Genomic DNA, 23641 nt, shown 5'->3' on the forward strand with positions numbered 1-23641 from the left:
GTACGAAAATAGATGCGTACTTATACGTCTACCCACTCTGACAAATAGGTGAAGTATGTAGCAACGATTATTTATCTACGATCTTCTGGAAAATAACGTGGATAGCACGGAGCTACCAGGTCAGATTCCGGTAGCTCTTCACCAGATTTTGGGGCATAATTTAAGCTATCTTTAAAAAAAATTATGCAAATCGGAGAGGATGGTTTTGAGATAATTGACATTCTATTTTATCATGGTTTTGAAAAGATTTTTCTTTCAGTGTATTTTTTTTCTAAAAATACACTTAATTTCCTACAACTTTTTCTTTGGCGCCATTTTGATCAAATAAGTAGTTTTCAAAATATGATGTTTTGAAAAAAAGTAATCTCATTTCTAAATACGCCCTTTTGGAAAGTTACTCTTGACGAAAAAATCAATTTTAGTGGAAAATGAGTTATTGCGTGGTAACCAACACGTTAGGAAAATTTCATTCCAATCAAAAATGGCCTTTTTTCGGCATTTTGAGCTGGAATCGCTCCCAGGGGTCACTCCCGGCGTAGTGGTTAGCATTCCCGCCGAGGACCCGGGTTCAAATTTCAACTCCGCAGATGTCACGAATGGCCCAAGCTGGTTATAGTGACTATAATCAAAATATAAAAAAAGAATCTAAACCACTGATCAAAGAGATTGTCTTTTGTTTTGTGGGACATAATTTTGTCGCATGGCGGTAGACCACGAACATAACGCTCTAAATTAAATTATTAAAATTATTATTTTCGGTAGAAAAATAAATCGTTTGCCAGTAAGCCGGCGTTTTTGTTTTTCAGTAAAACCAACTTATTTAATTGAAATTGTTTCGTAAATAGTTATTACTGGATGGAGCACAATGGATGGTGTCACCTGGCTGAGAGATTTCCTACCTGGGGGAGATATCAAAACAAAGAGGAAGCAATTGCTTTCGGTGATTACCGAGCGCTTTACATGTGTCTGTCGAACCTTCCTGGGAGACAAGGTAAATGACATATTTGGGAAAGCACCTTGTACATGAACGAGCTGCATTTCCTTGTCGTTTTTATTAGATTTGTCGTTCGATATTAGGTTTGTTGCTGCTAAATAGTTGGCTCCTAACGCAGTGGAATTCTTGGTAAGGAATGAATATTACCAATTTTAAGTGAGATTTGTTTCTGGTGCAGACCGGATTTCATCATCATAATTGCATAAAGCGTAATGCTCAGAACGGTGGAATATTTTCAAAACCATTTGAAATGGAATTTAATCATCCTACTTTCAGTTCTCTATATTTTCATCTATTGTGTAAATAGATTTGCTCTGTGGGTTTATCAGTTTTGTTTTACTTTTTCGAAGAACTGATAGCGAAATGGATTATGCTTTGTATATTATTAATAGTAAAGATAAAATTTTTGTTTTGTAAATTATAAATGGTAACTTTTTGTTTCACTCTGTGCTTATTTCACTTTCACAAGGAAACATTTTCCACAACGCTACGGACGGCTTTAAGTATTTCGCTGAAACTTGAAAAACATTATTTTTGCTCCATGTTTTGATCGCGACTAAGACTATTTAGAGTATAAAAATTAAATTCATATTATTATAAATTCTATATTCTAAATAACATGAAAGCATGCAAATTTAGGTCACTTTACTATGTTTCCGATTAAATCAACTACGTCAGTTCCTCTCACGGAAAAGAATTGCTCGAAACCGGAAGGAAATGAAATTACCACAGATCGATTTTCAATTATTCATATTTCATTCATGAAACGACATCGTCGCTTATTTCATTTTAACCTTGGCAAGCTTACTTGGCAGCTACAGGCAGCAAATTTGATAGACCTACCTGAAAGGAAGACAGAATAGAAAAGTAAAGTCAATCAGAGAGTATTTCAGAAAACTTTATTCATGAGAAATCGGGTTGAAAGGATGGAAGCAAGCTTTTTTTTATCCTTTAAGTGCGGTATTTCGTCAAAGGAAATTTATTAATATACCGTGGTTTTCGTGTGGTGTACCGTTGGAATTGAAGGGACGAATTCATACAGAATAAGTTTATTTTGAAGAACATGGAAAGTGCAGTTATAAGCAAATTTTTCATTACTTTCCAACAATGAGTGATAGAAACATAACGATACAATCAATACTGACAATATAAGTCTTATAAATTTATACATAATAAAAGGAGGCACAAATATCCACACATTCGCAATTAATTTTTGAAAATGATTTTTTCATTAATTTCCGTCCATATTGCTCAAAGTCTACAAAACATAGCGAAGGGGATTTGTGCGAGTATTTCTTAAAATAAATAAATACCTAATATTGGAGCCTGAAATCTGAAAGCACCTGCTACTAGTCATGGTGATATCTCTCTATCAATTGCCCAAAGAGAACGTGATTTGTTTCGATTGACATGCAAATCGTAGACACTAAATAAAGTTAACTACCATTCCCCATAAATACCCGAACTTTTCAACCTCGCAAGCGATACATTCCTTCGATTAAACGTGAAGCATGTTTCGAATTGCAAATCATCACACCATTAACATATAAATTTGAATATTCTCGCTTCTTTCATTTTTCCCAGGTGAAAATCCCGCACAAGCTACGCTTTCGGTACCAACACCGGTCAAGTTATTTTCACACTTTATGCGGGCCGTTGTCTTTCGGCTGCTGCCGTACACATTCGGTAGATTAACATTCAACATTCATTCAACGATTCAGCCATTCAATGAATCACAGCTCAATGACTTCATCGCAGGTCAAGCGATGAAGGGTTCAAAACGAAACTCGCGCCACTCAAAAATGCTTCTCCGTGAAGGTATGACCACCCTTGGCGCAGTGGCGAACCAAATGGGCAGAGGCTCCCCCGCATTTCCATTTTGAAATCTAACTGGCAAGGACCGTTACCATCTGAAAACAACAGATTGAACAAATGACCGACTATGGTTGCTGTTAATCGCTGTTTCTCACCGCTTCGTTTGAAGAGGATTTACTGGTACCAGTGCCTATGTGCATTTATCATATCTTCGTCAGGAATTCCATAATTTTTTCCATGTTCCACGTTTTGATTTTGCGAATTAGAGTAAAAAGGCGCTAGAGAAAACTCACTTGATAGAAAATTGAAACAGCTCATATTTCTAGCATAGACCAAAGCTAGAAATTCTATTCGATTCAAGAATTAGCAATGAAGCTAAAGACGAAACGGGCAAATCTGCAGTGATATTAAATTCTGCGAATATTCTCAGTATTCAAGAAAAAACCAACGATGAACGAGCTCTTTATGATGAGAACTGCAGACCATCGTTTCTGGCCGACTGAACGAGTGATTTGGACGGCGTTGGTTCGCATGTTAATTGTGGGATGCGAAACATAAAACATATTTACTATTATGCGGGAATTTTTATAGCTCGGTTGGGTTCATTGTTGTGCATTGAGATTTATACGCGTTTTGTTCGCGTAATTGTACACAGCAGTTGGCGCCGAATTCAATCCCTAAAATTATAAATGAAACAAACTTATTTATCAAGATTTATTTTGTATTCTGTTTGCTAGAATATGGCTTCTTTGTGAATTACAAACAATTTGTATAAAAACAGCGCACCCCGGGTGTGCCGCGTAGCAGATAATCACAGTCCTTTTTTCGTGCTATCCTGTCGGTTGGATCATCAATCAAACGGCAATAACAGAGTTAAGATTGAGAGTATCATAAAATCAACCTGCTTCAAGCTACAGCAACAAACCCAAACTCTTGGGTGCTAAGCTTGGGAAGTTATGAATCTGCTAGGATACTGATTCTGTACAAGTCGAGCACAGGAGAGTAAAGTTTTGCTAATTAAAATACCAGGTGTTTGAGTATAAAAAGCGGATACGAGGAAATAGACGGACCTTTAATGAAGGAAGTGGTATAAAGATATAAGGTATAAGCCATTCAACAAATATCAAATGCGCACGAGTGATAAATTAAAGAATTGTGTGTTGATTCCGTTGTAGGGATGGGTAAAAAACCGAACCGAGTTTATTCGGTCGTTATCAATGCCTAAAAGGACGCAACCGAGTAGGTTTCATTTTACACGCCCGTACTCGTACATGCCAACATTATACTGGTGGTGACATCCAAAATAATTTTCAGCAACGGTTTTCAATGCATTCGGTTAATATATCATCGAGTTTACCTGACATTCAACATGACAATTCAACAGACTCCGCAGCCAGCTGTTAGAGTACAGAACAACCGTGGGTCTAGTGCTACGATCCTAATGAATCTGACAACCTCTTTCAGTTGAGATTCACACATGCGACGAGTGGCTTGTTAGATCAGCGCCGTACCTCGAGATCATCCAGGATATTAAAAACCAACGCTTGCAAAAGGACACATGTTCACGCTGATAGTCCAGTATATTTTCGAGGTACTTTTACGAAGCTAGATCCGAATCCGAATTCAAGAACCGAAACCGATCGCGGTTGTTTTGTTGTAAACGTGTAATCAGTGCTGTTAATATTCATCAGCATAGCGTTCAAACTTCTGGATTATCAGTCTACCTTGCATTGAAAATCTGCTTACTTTGATCAAACGTACATAATAACTAAATGCAGCAAGCATGAACTTCATGCACGAGAATATACAATATCAGCGCCCTGTGATATTGTAGCAACCTGATATTCACGTTTGAGCAGTGAAAATCAATAAAAAAAATTTATGTTGTTATTTAGCATCTATTGCGTTCAGCTGTTGGACATAAGATTTTTCTTTTCATTTACTGCATTTAAAATTGTTTTTTTCCTGAAGTGAATATCACCTTCTGGATTTGAAAATCACTTTCTCCTGTTCTATTTTCACGATATATTGAACTTGTATACTATGATGAAAATCACTGTGCAGTTGTACATACGAAACTCAGAGGCATAAAAAACAATGTATGCTAAGAAAATAGATTTTCTGTTTTGTTTGAAATTCGGTGATAATTAAAGGCCCTGCGTGTAATGCATTTCACCAGGCACGACACGACGAATTTCGTAGGATTTTTTAAATACGGCAGGCTGTATGGTTCAGTTGTTAAACATGCATGGGCAGGAACCATGGCGAATCGCCAGAGATTGCAAAATGGGAAATTACGAACATTGTTGGAAGCTAGCGTATATCCAAACGCGAAAACGCTCTCCGCTAGACGCCTAAGATTGCAACGAGTGTGTATATTTGACGTTCTCACAAACCGCAGCGACCGTCCATCATTACTTGCAAGCATTAATATAAATACTCCTGCTCGCATTCTCCGAACTCATGATGCATTTCTGATGTTTTATAGATAGCGGTCGTTACAGGGGCCCTTTGTGGGCGAATACCAAACTGCTGAAAATTCGATTTTTTACCTTGTGACAGAACCTCGACACATACCGAGAATTTAGGCTGTGCTATTCTGCATATTGTTGAACCAAAATATCAGAGGATGGAGAGATATCGAACCTGTTCGTGACGCTTGACGCAAAGGAACGGGATATCGACTTGATTCCAACATTGCTTTGGGCGGTGCTATTCGAAGGGCAGGCTTGTCATCGGGGATTGTAATACTCAGGTTGGTCAGGAGAAGGAATTCAAACTGATTGGACGGTTCAGCGCACTCCCGCAAACAAACGAAAACGGCCTGAGACTTGTCGACTTCGCCGCCTGCAAGAATTGCCATACGTAGTACTATCTTCCAACATAACCTCTACCATCGGTACACCTGGAGATCATCCAACCAGACAGAATCAGAAATCGACCACGTTCTGATAGATGGTCGGCACTTTTCAGACATTATCGACGTCAGAAACTATCCGGGCGCTAACATCGATTCGGATCACTACCTAGTGATGGTAAGGATACGTCAAAAACTATCTGTTTGGAACAACATACGAAACCGGCGTCCGCCACGGTATAATCTAGCGCGACTGAAGCAACCGGATGTCGCCGAAAACTACGCGTTATCTCTCCAAACCGCGCTGCCGGAAGACGGTGAGCTGGAAGAAGCCCCTCTTGAGAATTGTTGGAATGCCGTGAAAACAGCCATTAACAGTGTAGCGGAGAACGTCCTAGGCCGTGTGGCACCGAATTGACGTAACGAATGGTTTGACGAGGAATGCCAGCAGATATTGGCTGAGAAGAACGCAGCGCGGGTACAAATGCTGCGTGGAGCTACCCGTCAGAATGTAGAGCGATACAGACAGACGCGGAGACAACAAACCCGACTCTTCAAGGAGAAGTAGCACCACCAAGAGGAGAAGGAGTGTGAACTGTGTGAGTACCGTGGTAATCGACGGGGATGAGTTCGAGGTAGTCTACGTGTTCGTGTAACTTGGCTCACTGGCAACAGAGGACAACTATACCAGCCGTGAGATTAAAAGGCGTATTATCAGTGAAAGTCGGGCCTATTACAGACTCCACAAACAGTTGCGGTCGAACAATCTGAGCCCCCGCACAAAGTGCACACTATACAAAACGCTAATTAGACCGGTTGTCCTCTACGGGCACGAATCGTGGACACTGCTAGAAGAGGACCTACGAGCACTCGGAGTTTTCGAACGACGGGTGCTAAGAACCATCTTTGGCGGAGTGCAAGAGAACGGTGTATGGAGGCGAAGAATGAAGCACGAGCTTGCGCGTCTCTACGGCGAACCAAGTATTCAGAAAGTGGTTAAAGCTGGACGGATACGTTGGGCAGGACATGTTGCTAGAATGCCGGACAACTATCCTGCAAAAATGGTCTTCGCATCGAATCCGGTAGGCACAAGACGAAGAGGGGTACAGTGGGCGAGGTGGCAAGAGCAGGTGGAGCGAGATCTGGCGAGCACTGGATGCCCGGGAACTGAAGACCAGTTGCCAAGGATCGAAACAGATGTAGAAATTATATTATGCAGGCCTTGTCGTAAGACGTAAGCTTGCAGAGAAGCGGTACTATCATCACGAAGTCTCGCGTGTTCTTAGTTTTTAACGACGGCATTAATACCGTCGAAGTTAACCCTAGAGTAGCGGAAAAATCGTTGGGCGATAACGGATCTAAAGAGGAATGCTGTGAAATTAGACTTAGCATCAATTTCGACGTGATAGATGGTGATATTTTTGTAGTGTACTTATACGACATTAAGGTAGGCCGTGAAGTAAAGAGGCGGATATTGGCTGCAAAGAAGGCCTTCTACGCATTGCGTAGCCAACTGAGAGCCCGCAGTTTGCAACTTGCTACAAAATTCGTATATAACGCATTTTTCCCATGGTGTTCCTACGGTTATTAAGCTATTGGATACTAAGAATAGCGACTGACAAGCTTTGGAGCGTGACATCCGGCGAGCAATTCTTGGGGGCAAATTAGAAAAAGGAGTGAGGCATAGGCGTATGAATCATAACTTATACCCGGTTCATGCAGTGAAGCGAGTAAAGCACGGTAGGCTACAGCAGAATATTGGAATGTAGGAACGCCCGCTAAATTCGATATAGAATCGATAATTGGATTGTTGCCGAAATATAAAAGGAAGCAATAAGGAATCGTATGTCATGAAACAATTCCTCATTGAATCACATTAAAATTGATTTTAAGTCCACCGTCGTTTTCGGCAATCGGGATTGTACGACCACATGGACATTTTATGCAAGGCTTGTAGTCTAAAATAGTATAAACTATGTGAATTTGAATTCTCATTCAAGATGTAAAACCGTGCCATTTTATTAAAAAAATTGTGTTCAGCGTTGAAGCTCTTTTTTGTTTGAATGGGTACGCCACTAAATGAAAATGTCGCATTTGATGTAATGAGCCAAAAAACTCCGTTTTCTCATATAACACTTTGTTTTCACGAGAGTTCCTCCACCATTTTACTATTTTTCGATCATGTTCGATCCCCAAATACGATGGATGAAAAATGGCTCAAAATTCATTTAATATTCAGATTCCGGAGGTCATTTTATGTACGTAAGAATCAGCAGGAATGTCAGTGCCAATATCATGCACGTGTACACATAGAGATTTTCATGTTCATTCAAAGTGAAAAAAAAGTGTGATGTGCTATCTTCAAAACGGGGAGTGTCACAATACTTTTCAGGTTACATGATGCTGATGCTGACACACGCAAGTTTTCAGTGATAAAAGTAGGTGGTTGTCCTCGAAACGGTGCGTAAAGATACAAATTGGGTGTAATTCCTATGTTCTCATATGTTATCAGCGATACTTAGTTAATTACATTTTCACATTCGAAATGCAGCGTGCAGAAGTAGAATTCTAACGCGGAAAAGCTGAGCAATTCGCTGTACTAAATCTAGAAGTTAACAAGTAATTGTTTTCCTGACCCAATATTGTTTGCACTATACGGATACAACATCCTTTAACTAGTTCGGCATCATTTCTCTTCATTCCCTTCAATGCTGCTCGGTAGCAAAAATGGATAGCTTCGGCACTATGCCTTATAGCGAAGATGCATTGGGAAAAATGTTGCAACCCTTGCCGTACGCAGGACTCCGAGCCTAGGCTAGCAAACATGCTGCCATGATATGTAAAATATTTCCTTTTAGCTGAAAATTTCCATCTTCCTTCAACCACTTCCGGCAACATATGTCAATGTCGCCGGCAATCCACCCATTCTTCCTGATTGTTTGCGCTTGTCTGCCACATACGAGCTTGTACTGGTTCGCCGACCCTGCACGATACAGGTCAGTAGTTGAGGCGTCTATCTAATCATAGTAATATTTCGTCGAGTTTGCATCGGACTGAGCAAAACATTGGCGTTATGCTACACTAACTATAATCAATAGGGTGCAACACTGTTTGCTGAACAAAATTGCTTTATGTGCGATTACTTGTTCCCGATAGAGACACATCTCCCAAAAGATTGTAATATGTTTCATAAAATTCGTCACAGGTTCGTGGGGAAACCTATCCGTAAGTAATCATAACACCAACAGAGATTAAAATAACAGACAAATTAGCGTATTTACTAATTCATACCAGCTTGATGAATTATAAACAGTGCATAATTATTTTAGTGTAAGCCTCCTGTTGTATGTTATACGATCCAACTTGAAGCACAACCGTTCATATAATCGTATCCATTGCTTTCACGCTACTAGTGCTATCATTTTATACAGGAAAGCAGATAACTTAGCGTCTTTGTCATCTTTGTAATCATCGGTAATTTCACTAAAATGTAATCCACTCACTCACTAGTCGTTTCCACACTTTACGCAAGCATCTTGTCTTGCTTGCTTCTAGAACCTAACGATACTCTTACGGGTCTGTCTAGGTATCACATTTACTGCTTGTACCGCTTATGCTATCGATAATCTGAGATTATGTCGCATAAAGCAGGGTAGCAACTTTCCACAGCTTCTATATCTCTAGCATGCATTTCATCCCGTAGTTCTTGTTTCAATCTCCTACGTGACAAATATATTCATATCCAGTTTGCTTTCAAGTAAAATTTATCTGCAATGTTTTCTTGATACCCAGAATTGAACAATTTATTATGCATTTAATGAATAATTTAATATTTGCAATATTCATCCCTCAACATTTTTTATTTATATCCAGGTAATTTTCGTATATACCTAGGATTGATACTATTTAAATTGTGTTTCGAACCGTTAGTTATAATTCTAGCAAATTTTGTCACGTACAGGTTCCCATGTGAATATTTCAAAGAAACGCATTGGTATTCAACTCTCTGTTTGCACATGTCAATTTTTCTAGGTGTATCCATTGCTACAGAAGCAATCGGGCAGTGAATATAAAGGCAATGGTGAACACCTTTCGTCGTTTGCTATCACCATAGAGATTTCTGCTTTCTGCTATGCTTTTTCTATACTTTAACGCAAGTTGTTAGTATTTAACATTACCGTTCGTCATATTATACTTATTTACTTACTTACCTCTGAACTTATGAATATGTGAATATTAGCGAAGAGCCAACCTTTGAAATATTCTACAGTGATTAAACAAGGCATTATCTCAGGACAAAACTGATTGAAAAAGTTTAGTAGATTTTAAACGATATTTGAAAGTAAAAATAAACGTTTCCTGACTCACGAATTTTGCTCAGGCCGTCCACGATATTCTATAAAATGTTTCATGCTTGTCTGATTTTGAATAGATTGACAAGATTGATTAAAACTGCACTCAAAAAAAAAAAGACCTAAGAGAGATAATAGAACTAAACGGAATTCAACTCCGATTTGTTCTCGGTTACTCAGTCTTGTAAATTTCACTACGGATGGTACCTTTTGTAACGAAAATTTCACTTCATTTGCTACAGATGCAGAAAGCCTGTTAAATGAAACATTAAGACGCGAATTTCGAGATTTTTTTTTGAAACAATCGTTTAGCTTTTCTGATGTAAAAATTCTGTGCTGCGATTTATTGAAAGTTAAACTTTGACATATGCTTCGTCATCCACCATATAGCAGTTGTATCTGGTCAACAGCTCCGCCTAGAGCTTTTCTACGCGGGTTGGAATATTGGGATTTCGGGTGAAATGAGCCTTGACCTTTCCGTTCGTCTTCCAACAAGCTGCTCTCGGTTGCCTTATAGTTACTGGTTTGTGATCCTTAAAGTTTTACAATACTCGATCTTGAGATAGTTGAATTACACGTGTTCAGTTTTTTCACTAAGCACGAGGGGATTGCTTCGGATTTTCCAAATGGGCATACAAAATTTTTTCACGCGTCTACACTGAAAAAAAAGCAGAACTATAAAATTTACAGGATGAAACAATATACTTGAAACTGTGCCAACTTTGGTTAATTTCTACCCTGTAGAAAGCATATCATGGCCAGTTGTAAAAACCAAAGGCTTGGGTCTTTGAGATTTGACCCGTCTTTATCGACAGACATCGTAGCCGGCTGTTAGAATACAGGACAACCACGGGGCTATTGACCTATATATCTTATTGACTCTAGCAGTACCACCCAGCCGAGATTCAAACTTACGACGATTGGCTTGTTACACCAGCATCGTAACTCGAAACTAACTGGACGGTATGGCCAGCTGTAAGTGTTGCAATTGCAATAATTTCGTGTTCACCCTTTACTCATCCAATAATCACGAAACACACACGTTAGTTCGGTATGAAACATTTCCGTAACTTTATTGAGTATTGAAAGAGGAAAGTAATTAGTAAGCAGAAACCTCTGGTTTTCCAAGGTCTCTAATTTAACAATTCAAATAAAGTTTAACCAGAAAATTAAGCAACAGAAACGGCTTTGTTGTGAGAGTCACTAAATTAGGAATTATAAAGCCAAAGTGTAGCTTCGTGCTGATGACTGAAGCATTCAAGCTTACAGCACACACGCAGGTGTAAAAAAACAGCCACCGTTGCTGTGTGCAGACATTCTGCTACCCACACACTCGCACACGCACACCCTCACGTCGTCTTCCTGCATAGCTTATTCGCGAGTCAAAAAGCTCGCGAGAAATTAGCAGGTCGTGAGGCTGGTGGCGCACTAGGTTACAAATTTAGCATTACTGTCTTCTTCATTTTCGCCCTTGATTTTACTTACGGGCGCGAGTGCGAGCCGTCGCGCTCAGCAGCACGGGCTGCAACGAAGAACGAGAGCGACGAACGTAGCTGTTAGCTAAACACACAATCGCAAAAACTCGTTGCAGTGCACGAATAAATAAGACTGAAAGTCCAAAAAGGATGCTTATGCTGGTGTTCGTTGGAATGAGTACGCGTGTGTGAGAAAATTAGACCGCACGAGCGTGGGCTTCGCAACACTGAAATAAGGACATGGAACGCCTCCCACGTAATTCAGGGATCTGAAGTTTCAGGTACCAAGCATCCAACCTGAAACTTCAGATCCCTGAATTACGTGGGAGGCGATAGGTTGCTGCACGATCAGTTAGAACTCCGATAGTTCGGTATCGGTTCGGATCATCTTCAGAAGCTACTAAGAAAGCAGAAATTATTTCCGCGTCTGATATAGCGACTCTCGGCAGAACTTCACAAAAATGGCAAAGAATCATTAGCAACGGCACTTCACTGAATTATATCAAGCATTTAGGAAAAGGAAAAACTACCGGAGTAGTGGATGGAAGGCGTGGTTTGTTCCATCTATGAAAAGGGAAAGCGGCTCAACTGCTCAACTGCATAGTTATACCAGGCAGGATTTATGGGGCCACGTGCTACTGCGGGTCAAATTTTCACTCTCCGAAAAATCCTCCAGAAATGTCGGGAGTACAATGTACCTATGCATCATATCCCAGGTAACCAATAAGCATTTCCAATGCAATATAAAAGCAAGCCAATAAGCATTTAAGTTGCCTTAAATGCTACTTAAATGCTATTTTGGCAAAATATGCGGCTACTTTACTGCTAGCCCTCTTATAGTGCTGACAATGCTTATTTGCAGCTAGTTACCAACAAGAAGAATTTAAATAGAATTGTGGATGCCAATTTACAACAGTTATGCAGTCAAAAAGCTGATAAACAACAACCTGCAGTATAAAACGCCAGGGATGCTAATAAACGACAGATTTACTGCTTATTTTAATGCTTATTGGTTACCTGGGATGTTTGTGAATTTCAGGGCAGCATACGATACAATCGAGCGCGAAAAGCTACCCGAGCAGGAGGTTGTGTCAATAGAGTATCTTAACAATATCTTATTGCGTAATGATATTATATTTTGATATTGAGCAGATATGGGGACATATATGATTTTAAATTTCCTTACTTATTAGGTATTTAGAACATTGTTTGAAAGATGAGTTTGTTTTTAAGTCTGACTAAAAAATAACTTTAGTGGAAAGGATGAGTGAAAGAATTAGAAGTTTCCTGAATGACATTTATTCAATATCAATGTCGGCCAAAGCCCTGTTCAGCAATCATATTTAGATTTTTCTAAATATAAATCTTTCTATGATGAAGTAGTGGTCGTCGTAATTAAACTTACTTTTGATACTTTAATGGTAACTTGATGGTTTTGAAGATTAATGACATCATCTTAAAGTCCAGCGGATTCACAAAAGAAAATATAATAATCATTCCCCATTCCTATGGCGTTTAATAAAGGTATGGAAACGAAACCTTTCAAATTAATGACTCGATGTGACGAAAAAGATGAAAACGGCAAGTGAAACTTCAGCGGGAGTTTTGTCAATGAGCAAACGTAAACTTGTGTCTTTTTCCCCCCTTAACGGCAGGCAAGGCTTTAATGGTGGAAAATCTGGTAAATGTTGATCAGTAGAAACAATGAGAAAAATAAAATATATTGTGAACAAATATTTATGTTTTAATTTCATAGTAGTTTAATTTGTTTACTTGTTCCCGAATCTTTCGTTAAAATCTAAGCAATACTTTTAGACATGCATGAAATTTTCCAATTGCTTTATACAATCCACCGAATAAATGCAGTCTCCGTACAAATGTTATGCTGTTGTTGCTCTCTATTTTCGATTTTTAAAGGCAGTGGTGAAAGTGTACTGTTGGTAAAATAATCAATTACATTTTGCAAAAAAAATTATGCTTCGCATCTTTGAGTTCTCCTCCTACGTGCCGAATGTTTAATTCCACGAATAACACTGGTAAAGCTACATCAATTTGGTTAAGGCAACCGTGCTGTAGACCGAAGATGGATCAAACCGCTGTATTTTAAATTTTTCTATTTTTTGTGCCAACAGTTATCTACTCAACGAAGCGTGGATTAACTCTTTTTTGCATTCTATTTACATCTGATGTTTCAATACCTAGTGTATAATTGAATTAAAGCAAAATAAAGACCGTCTGAAGAAGAAACGCGTTGGAACAATCGTACACGAGAGACATGCTGTTTATTCAAGCTGGATTAAGTGGAAAATCGGTGAATTGTAGAAAAAATAGAAGATTAAGACGAAGTGCCCAATACAAGTGAAATAGAGTGGTAGTTTTTATACTACTATCCCCGTGCTAGCCGCAGATGATTTTCACTTATTTGCTTTAGCACAATTCCGTCGAATATGTGTTTAATTTGCGGATGATACTCAATTTATATGCATCTGCGGGTACGTGGCATCGGGTAAATGTTCTACTGGTTTGTAAGAACTTCGAATATGTAACAATCCAACATGATTTTTTTAATTAACACTCCTATTGTAAAGCGCTTCACTTAACATAATTGATTAAACTCCAAGCTCAAATAGCACAATAGGGAAAAATCTATTAAAATTGCCTTCTAAAGGTTGCAACAATGGGAAATTTCTCAACTGCTCTCTTCCTGTAGGGTCGGCGAGGGACCACTGGCTTACGAGCAGATGCCGATCTTCCAACATGTTGAGTTTGTTGGAAACATATATACATACCTACCTACTAAGGATATAGGTTTTGTTGAGCAAAACAACTTTCGCCGGTTCGCTATGCTGGTTGGTGCCGCGTCCCGGGCACAGACACGAATACGAATAAAGATTTCGAAAGAAAAGGACTCATACGTACTGCGCTGAAGTGCCTACTTTACGTACTAATAATGAAAAATCGAAAAAAGCATGACTGGAATAAAATGATGAAGATTGTATGCGCTGCTGGCTGGCCGGCTGGATGCGAACTTTCCCCCTCGACTGCACATTTAGGAGCGGAAGAACTGATTCCCCACTTTCGTCGTCACAGATGTTGACGACGATGTTCGGAAGTCGTCGGTCACGTGTGGTGTGGTTTAAGGTAGACACAGACGATTGGCAGGAAACATTAAATGGTGGTAGTGTTTGCGGTTTAACGTATGTTTTCCGTTCCGATCTGCAGCTGCCTTCGATTACCGTCGTAGTATCGCGATGCGATGTGCACCACGACATAGGAGTATCCTCGAAGGCAGACAGCCGGCTGGCCCGGTGGAGAAAAAAAGAAACATTTATTGAGGGCATGCTTAATCTGGGATAGCAGTCGGCTTGGCATCAGAAGATCCGGTCTACTGACATATGTAAAATTTGGATGCCGCCATGCCGGTGCTAACTTCAAATCGTTGAAAGCCAAATTAAAAGTGTTCCTTATAGCACGTGGACTATGGCCGGAGGATATGTTGATATCGTTTCGGTTGTTGAATTTGGCGCCGGGTACGAGGCAGAACCGAAAGGATTTACGTTACGTTTTTGTGCCTGAATGCTTTTGATTGTGAAGGGTATAAGCGTCAATATTTGATACGAACAGCTGCGTGTTTACGCTATTCCACAGTCATTCAAAGACAGATGATAGATTTATTGAGTAACAGTAAGGGATGTTTATCATGCCTCAGAAGCAGGGAAACATATCGAATCTGTGAGCGTAAAAATTGTTGACCGATATCTGTATCTAGATTCATATGTATACCGAAGAATTAGTCCCAATTTTGGTTTGAATTTTCGGAAGTATTGCGTAGGGATTAGCTTTAGAATATATGGTAATGTCTCTTTAAACAAATTACGTTGAATTTATAAACAAGAAATGCATTCAAATTTCCCACAACATTCGAACAGAAGTAAACCTGTAGCACGTAGAAATGGTGTCCACAATGCCAGGTATTATTATGTCGACTTCTTTTGGTCAACTATTTTGGTCAAATATTTGTAAAATATTTGTCAGACTATTTAAGGGAAATATTCGTAGGTATAATATTCAAATAATTCTATATGTAGTGGAAATAACTCGACAATAGCTTTTCTGTTTACCTGATTTATAACGGTTCTGTTGATCGGTTGTACCAACCGATTTTTATTTCATTAATCAAATAAAACAACTAATTTTCTCTAGCAAGTTTGTCAATTTGCATGTAACGGTGAACTATTATAAACAGAACCGCTCATGACGAACAAGCCAATTTTCTACTAAAATCCAACATGACGACAAAATTCAGAACGGAAGTCAAACACTCTAGTTGAAAATCCTATCTTTTCTTTTTATAAGACCGTGTCGTTTGTTATTTGTTTCCTAACTTACTTACTTACTTAATTGGCCTAACGTCTTATGACAAGGCCTGCGCAGTATAATTTCTCCATCTGTTTCGGTCCATGGCAACTGATCTCCAGTTCCGCGGGCACGCAGTGCTCGCCAGATCTCGCTCCACCTGGTCTTGCCACCTCGCTCGCTGTGCCCCTCTTCGTCTTGTTCCTACCGGATTTGATGCGAAAACCATTTTTGCAGGATTGTTGTCCGGCATTCTAGCAACATGTCCTGCCCAACGTATCCGTCCAGCTTTAACTCTAATTAGCGTTTTGTACAGTGTGCACTTTCTACGGGGGCTCAAATTGTTCGACCGCAAGTGTTTGTGGAGTCTGTAGTAGGCGAGCCAAGGTATACGAACTCGTCGACTACATCGAACTCATCCCCGTCGATTACCACGGTACTGCCCAAGCGAGCCCTGTCGCGCTCGGTCCCGCCCGCCATATTTCGTTTTAGACGTATTTATCTTCAATCCAATCTTCTCTGCTTCGCGACAGCATCCACGTCGTTAGCAAAGCAGATAAATTAACTAGATTTATTGAAAATCGTGCCCCGCATTTCGATCGCCGCTCGCCTTATAACACCTTCAAGCGTAATGTTGAATAGCAGGCAGGAAAGACCATCTCCTTGTCGAAGTCCCCTGCGAGATTCGAATGGGTCCGACAATCCACCCGAGATTCTCACACAGCACTGGATCCCATCCATCGTAGTTATGATAAGTCTAGTAAGCTTACCCGGAAAGCCGTTTTCGTCCAAAATTTTCCATAGCTCTTGTAGGTTTACGCTATCATATGCGGCTTTGAAATCGATGAACAGGTGATGCGTGGGGACTCGGAATTCGCGACACTTCTGGAGGATCTACCACAGGGTGAAGATTTGGTCCGTTGTAGACCGACCCTCCATGAAGCCGGCCTGGTAACTTCCCACAAATCTATTGGCTATTGGCGATAGTCGATGAAAGAGGACCTAACAAATTTAGGAAATATCACATCATAAACCCTACTAGCACAGTTGTTACAAAACTGTTTTAACAACCGAAATACGACTAATTCCAGTCATAAATAAGTTGCTGCAACTCAAAGTGTCAAAAGTGTGCTACTTGGGAAGATGTCAATCTACTTTTTGAAAACTGTTGGGCTCCTTAGGGAACTAACGGGGTCCGCTATTTTGAGCTGTTGAAAACAAAATTCTTATTTTTTAACCTAAGCTAATCAAGAACAAAAGTTTCCATATTTGAAGAGCTCGTGTCAGCAGTTGCGCCGTTTCAGCGATTTAGTATTTGATATAAATATTGAGTAATTCTCGTTGAAACGCAAGCTTTCCGATGGTGGTCTTAAAATTAAAATCGGTTGGGGGCTTATGGTGAAAACGGCGATTTTTTGATAAAATCCAACATGGCGACTAAATGCAAAATGGCCGCCTAAAAATTTGTAATTCATTTGAAAGTCCTGTTCTTCTTCTTTACAGAACCGGGTCATTTGTTAGTTGTTTCACGTCAAATTTATGAAATATCACACAATATAGATCAAATATCAAATGCTCGATAGCTTTTGTACAGCTCCCTAATAAAGTAGTCAGAGTTTTTAACCAAGTTCTATGATCGAAGGTTGCCAAAAGATATCTCGCGCAGTCAATGTTTTCGATTTAATTGCCAAAATAAACCCGTTTGTCTCAGGACAGTTTTCGTGCATAGCAACAAATGTCTATCGGTATTCGGCGCGATTTCGAACGAATCGAATATGTTGATAGCACATAACTTTCGGTGCAGTAAACTGATTTCTCATAGTTTTTTCCTATATCGATATGCCGGATCTCCACTACCTGTTTTGCAATGACCACGTACCCAAAAACGTCCTCAAATCGTACGCGAGCTCGAATGACAGTGATCGCACAAGATCCATTCCTTTGTACTAACAACAACTCCTTCCTGTGACACTTGTGGATGATGCAGAGGATTCCTCGGTCTCTACACGGAGCGAAAAAGCTCCAGTTTGTTTCAAACAAAATGATTGTTGTTTTAAGCCTCAATAAAATATTCTTATAACAACCTGAAAATATTGTTGTTTCCAAACGAGATTCTGTTTGAATCAAGTAAATAACAGTTTTGAATTGAAAGTAAAGTATTTTCAAATTTGAAGTTGACATTGATGTAACAATAAATATTTTCATTTCAATCATACATTTCAGTTTGAAACAAAACGAAATTTTTGTTTGTGCGTAAAACAACCATAAATATGGTTGAAGCTACATTTTTATTCACCGTGTAGTAGCAGCAGGTGTCGGATTAACATTCCTTTCCCTCCCGAATTGACCTGCATGGGCGTGGCCAGTTTTGCTATTGATCATCACAAAGAATTAGATCACCAGAAAGTGCACACTGAGAATGATCTGCTACTGCTACTCTGCATCATTCTGATGGTTCTTTGTGCAATCTTAGCTGATCTAGATCAATCGCGGGCACCTCACGGGCGATCAAACTATGCTATGCTATGCTTTAGTGGCCGTCATCCATTCTGCGCCGAATGAATGAAATGATCCTCCAGTACTGCCGATCCTGAGCGGCCGTTTTCCAACCACAGCGTACAATCATTGGAGGTGAGCAGTGGTTGGAGAATTCGCGAAAAAGTGATCATTTGAATCGATTAACATCCCTCATGAACATACACTATTCGCCTGCCACGCCGAAAATGCACGCATCAGCTTTGAATTTTATCACGAACAGAACCTCAATGTGAACATCAGAATTCGTTCAAAAATTGAATATTGAACATTGAGTGTGTTCGATTTTTCGGATATAGAATGCCCGGGGACGTCGGAAATTATTCAAAATAATATTACCACGAAAAGGGAATAGTTTAAAGTAGTGTTAGTGGCTTTACAAGCAGCAGAAAGCGTCAATTGGCACTTTTGCGTTGCTCACGATATTCGTATATTCAGCGATGCTACGAAGCGTGAGTGTATGTTGCTCATTGTTATAGGCGAATTGAACCACTCGCGTAGCTGTTTTATCATGATAAAAACCGTTTGCCGATGCTTCATTTTGTGAGTTTTCCAACCTCTGGAGGTGAGGTCTGTCCCGAAGTCTGCGGCCTCTCTCTGGTTCTCTGCTGAAAATAGTTTTGATTACTTTTTCATCGGATATTTTGGCTACGTGTCAAGCCCACTTTCACTATATCGGCATACTTGTTTAAGTGATACAGCTTATAGTTCATGCATCTGGGTCACACTCCATATCCCATTTTCCTCCAAGTATTGATCGCAGAATCTGCTATCCCTGGCATGCCCTGGCGGGTGTTGTGGGTTCGAATCCGGTTATAATCTCAGATTATAGCTTGGTTTGACCCATGCACCTTCCAGCATTGGACAAAAGGTAGGAGTCAAAATGACTACTTGTCAAGTATAGCTACTAATACCCCCCCCCTCCTTTCCTTTCCGCTCTTCCCCTCCTTCACCAAAAATTTTCGTTTCTTTCCCCTACCGTCCCTTCATCAATTGTAGAACCATCGTTTCAAAAAATGGAAAACTATGTTCAATCATAATCCGCCACAGCTTATTTCGTTTAACTGAATCGTATGTCGCCTTGCAGTCTATAAACAAATGGTGAGTTGAAATGCAAGTTGAACTCCCGGAATTTATCGAAGATCTATCGTAATGTGAACATTCGGTACGTCGTGGAGTGTCAACGTCGTGCAGACTTGAGGATAGTAATGCTCCGATAATTGTTGCATTCGACTCTTTCGAGATTTTCTAGCCGGTTCGCAGGTAGTTCTTCTTCAGTCCATACTTTTAGTATAACCTGATGGATTGCACAATACAGCCGTTTGCTCCCGATTTTCAAAAGTTCGGCTGAGATGTCCTTTCCAGCTCTTCACCGTTTTTCAGGTCCTTAATTACTTTTTCATGCTCGTCCTTAGTAGTGAGATGAACTCCATTTTTTTGTTAGATTATAGTCACTTTAACCAGCTTGGGTCATTCGTGACTTCCGCGGGGTTGGGATTTGAACCCAGGTCCTCGGCGTGAGGCGTGAATGCTAACCACTACGCCGGGACTGACCCTATGTGAACTTCATTTAAAAATATGACGTGCGATCTTTAACGGTAACCCTGCGGTTGCTGCCGACAGAGGGAGTTTTACATGCCAAGAAACTTTATCAAAGTTAGGTACCATATGAGTAAAATAACACGTTTCGGCGTAACCTCACGCGGTCGCCAATTTGTAACACTACGCACTTCTCAATTGTAGGCTTCACGAGTGTTTGTTAGACACTGACGGCACTAAGGGGCCATTCAGATACCACGTGGACACAAAAATGCCAATTTTCAACACCCCTCTCCCCTTCCGTGGACAAGTGTGGACATCGACCCAACCCCCACCCCCTCCATTGTTTGTCCACGTGGACATTTTTTTTAATGTGAAATTCTGTGCTCAATTCTGTTTTCATTTGCGTTATTCTGTAATATAAAAAAATTAAGAAAAAAGCTTACGTAAAATCAAGCTAAACTAGGCACACAGAACAGAAGTGGAAGTCCGAACGATTCGGCTATCAAAACTGGCAACAGAGTCTTTTTTGTTTTTATTTTTCTTTGGGAAGGTTTTCGCATAGAACCGAATAACAGCAATATAAACAGAACGCTCGCTGCCAATCCCATAGCAGCTTTCACATGCTTTCGTGTGCATTCGTATGCGTTCGTGTGTTTTTGTGGAAAAAAGTGACTCGCTACCGCCAGGTTCGCTAGTATCTGTAGAAAGTAGCATGTACGTGTTTGGATTTCTACTTCCACTTCTGTTCTGTGCTAGGCATGTTATCTAGATCTAGTTCTTCTATCCATGCTGATCTTGTCCACTGCAAATAAATTATGGACTACAGGACCTGTTCCAGCTTGATCTTCGCTTGAAGATTCATCTGCTTCAACCCCTGTTCAACCAGAGTACCTTAGCTTGGTCGCTGACTTTATCACATCACAAGACCTCTCCGTTGTGGTTCGTGAAATTTTAGGAAGACGAGTTATTTTTGAAATACGTTGTCAATGGATTTTTTTTTTCGTGGCGAGCTGCATTTGATTGTAAGGCAAAATACAATACACGTCGCGACCTAATCCTAATTAATTCAAAAGGCACAAATGAAAGTTCTATTTATTGCAAAAAATGTCGCTTGTCCACGTGGACATTCTCTATACCCCCTCCCCCCTTCCGTGGACAAGCGTGGACATTCACGTACCCCCCACCCCCCTCTAAGCTGTCCACGTGGTGTATGGATGGCCCCTAACAAAGCTTGTAAGTTAGAGGCGGAACTCGTATCTGTTCAATTAATAAATAAATTGGGAAATCATAATGAATAGTTTTACCTTTTTTAATCTGCGGATTCTTTTGACGCGCTAGTCGAAGAAAGATTAGTCTTCTGAAAAACGATCTGACGGTACATCCATAATTATAGATTCCAGTGTATTAAACTTTCTTGTATGAATGGGTGGCTTACCCCCTTCGCCATACGTAAACACGATTCCAATTTTATTTCGAGCTATAAAGGAATTAGGGTATGTTGCTACATCGTCGTAATTGCCTATTCCCGTCCTACCCAACACAAATTATTAAAAATATCAGCATTTTTATGACACACAATGCAAAACTAGTTATTCCCTAATATTTTAGTTAGTTGTCTATCATACGCAATCAATCAAAGTGAGCTGAGATCTATTTAAATGCTTTTTATCATTAAAGAAGTCCTACCAGCCAAATTTCCTACGTTTTTTCGTGCGACGAAGAAGACAATGTCGACTAATCGTTTTGATTTCCGTCATTCATAAATGAAAATAACTCACGCAAGCCATTGTCGTTATTCTACAGCCAGAAAAACTTGTCTGACCTACAGAAATTTTGTAGAATAACATTTGTCATGCCGTCCTACACAAATACATGCGCGTTAGCTTCGTAAACATTGTTGTGATTTTTAGTTCGGACGATGAAAAATTTTGTTGGACGGATTTTAAAACGGTACGACGAATTTTAGCAATAAAGTCAGTTGCGTAATTTCAATAATATGCTTTAATAGTCGCTTCTCAGTGATTTCAAAGTTGATGGATCGGAAGGTAAGTGTGTTTTAGTCAAATCAGTACAAGAACTTTTGGAGTATTCACTAAATCCATCCAGCAAATGATGAAAATTAGAATGGCTTTCCTTATTACGACGGGAATTAGAAAAAGACCCTTTATCTGCAGCTACACAATTTTTGAAACGAGATGAATTCTACACTTCGTGATTGTGATCGTGGCTCAGCCGTCTGCCCAAAATCGCAGTGTTGAAATCAGGCAGTCGGGAACCACCCAGCATCGCACCTCCTAGCTTAACTACTCAACAGAGCATTATCGGGTATGGCCGCGTGGAGGCGCTAGGTAGGTACTTGAGATGGCAAGACGCTTTCTTGTTTGCCTTCCCCATTTCATACCCATTATCTTTAGTCAATAATTCTTCAAAAACTCCATCCTCTTAAAAGCTCCAATTAATTTTACTACTAATTCGCAAATTCAACTAAAACGTTAAAAAATAATTTATAATTATTCTGATAAATGAAGTGATACCAGACAAAGGTTTCTTCATCATTAGGTGGATTATGTCGGTTTTTAGATAAAATCAGCATTTTCAGGCAGTTGAACAAGGTTTACCAAGGTTCATTTACTTAAAGTTGATGAGCTAAGATGCAGATCGGACAAGATCGATGGAAAAAGATAGTAATAATATATTGAAACGGAAACTTGCGAATTTCGTGTGCTGAAAATGCAGATGATATGCTAATCTACCTACAGCCACTAACCCGAAGTCAGCAAGGCAAGGTAAGAAGAGTACACGTAGAGGCTTATAACCACTTACCAACACACTCGGCTTCCCCGTCCGATCATCCACCCAGACCAGCACTAGATCCGACCCGCTCATCCGTTCGCTTTTGTGTGAGAATCCTAACCCGATGAAGCCACGTGTGTTGACCGTTACCGTGAAAATAATGTCCTTGTGATCGACCTTCCACTCGAGCAGGTATAGCCCGTTTGCATCCATTATTTCCGACCGGGTCCAGTTGTGGTGTATCGGTTCCAGCTTGCCGCAAACCACGACAATGTGGACCAGTAGCACACCGACCGCTAGACTAAAGCGATAATTGCTTGATTTGCTCATATCTATTTTGCTTCTCCGTTCCAGTTAATTATGATTTAATCGAACCGGATTGGAAAATCACTCTCACCCACAATACCGCACAACGATTTCACTATTTCTCTTGTCAGCACTTTGTATGCACAGCTAAGGGTAATCCACGGTCGGCTTCGTCGGCGGGTATTTCTCACCAGACTTTGTAGAATAACTACAATCAAGCTTTATTTTCTTTGATTATAGCATTATCTCACTTATTCACTCACGCTAATTCAATTATTTTCCTGATGAATTAACCTTTTTTCCTAATTCAACATTTCATCCGCACTAGGGTAGCACACACTTAAGTGAAGCGCCAAATATTTTCGGAACGCTTCGTTTTTTTTTTCGATCCACACAAATTCTCACGATCCATAGAAGGAAGCCTGAACCATCCTCGTCTTGGTCAGGCAATAAATAACACTTCCTGTCGCCGAATTCAAATTATTCAAATGGATTCGATTCTATTCCTTTTCTTTGGCTGGATGTCACTGTTGCCTGTCGCTCGAACGAACCTAAGAAAACTGCATCGCGTGGCGATTCGAGGCCAAAGGATCGACGCGGTTTTCTCGATTGGCGA

The 23641-nt window shown here is 40.0% G+C and overlaps 1 protein-coding gene across 1 annotated transcript in view; it reads right to left on the minus strand.

The window, feature by feature from the left end:
- The window catches only part of LOC128735745 (MOXD1 homolog 1), a 70348-nt gene extending 47299 nt beyond the window's left edge, over window positions 1-23049 (minus strand). The window contains exon 1 of the mRNA XM_053830234.1: window positions 22750-23049. Coding sequence (XP_053686209.1) covers window positions 22750-23049 — 300 coding nt within the window. The remainder of the gene's footprint in view (window positions 1-22749) is intronic.
- Window positions 23050-23641: the final 592 nt, after the last annotated feature.

This window comes from Sabethes cyaneus, chromosome 2 (genome assembly GCF_943734655.1).
Source record: "Sabethes cyaneus chromosome 2, idSabCyanKW18_F2, whole genome shotgun sequence".
NCBI lineage: Eukaryota > Metazoa > Arthropoda > Insecta > Diptera > Culicidae > Sabethes > Sabethes cyaneus.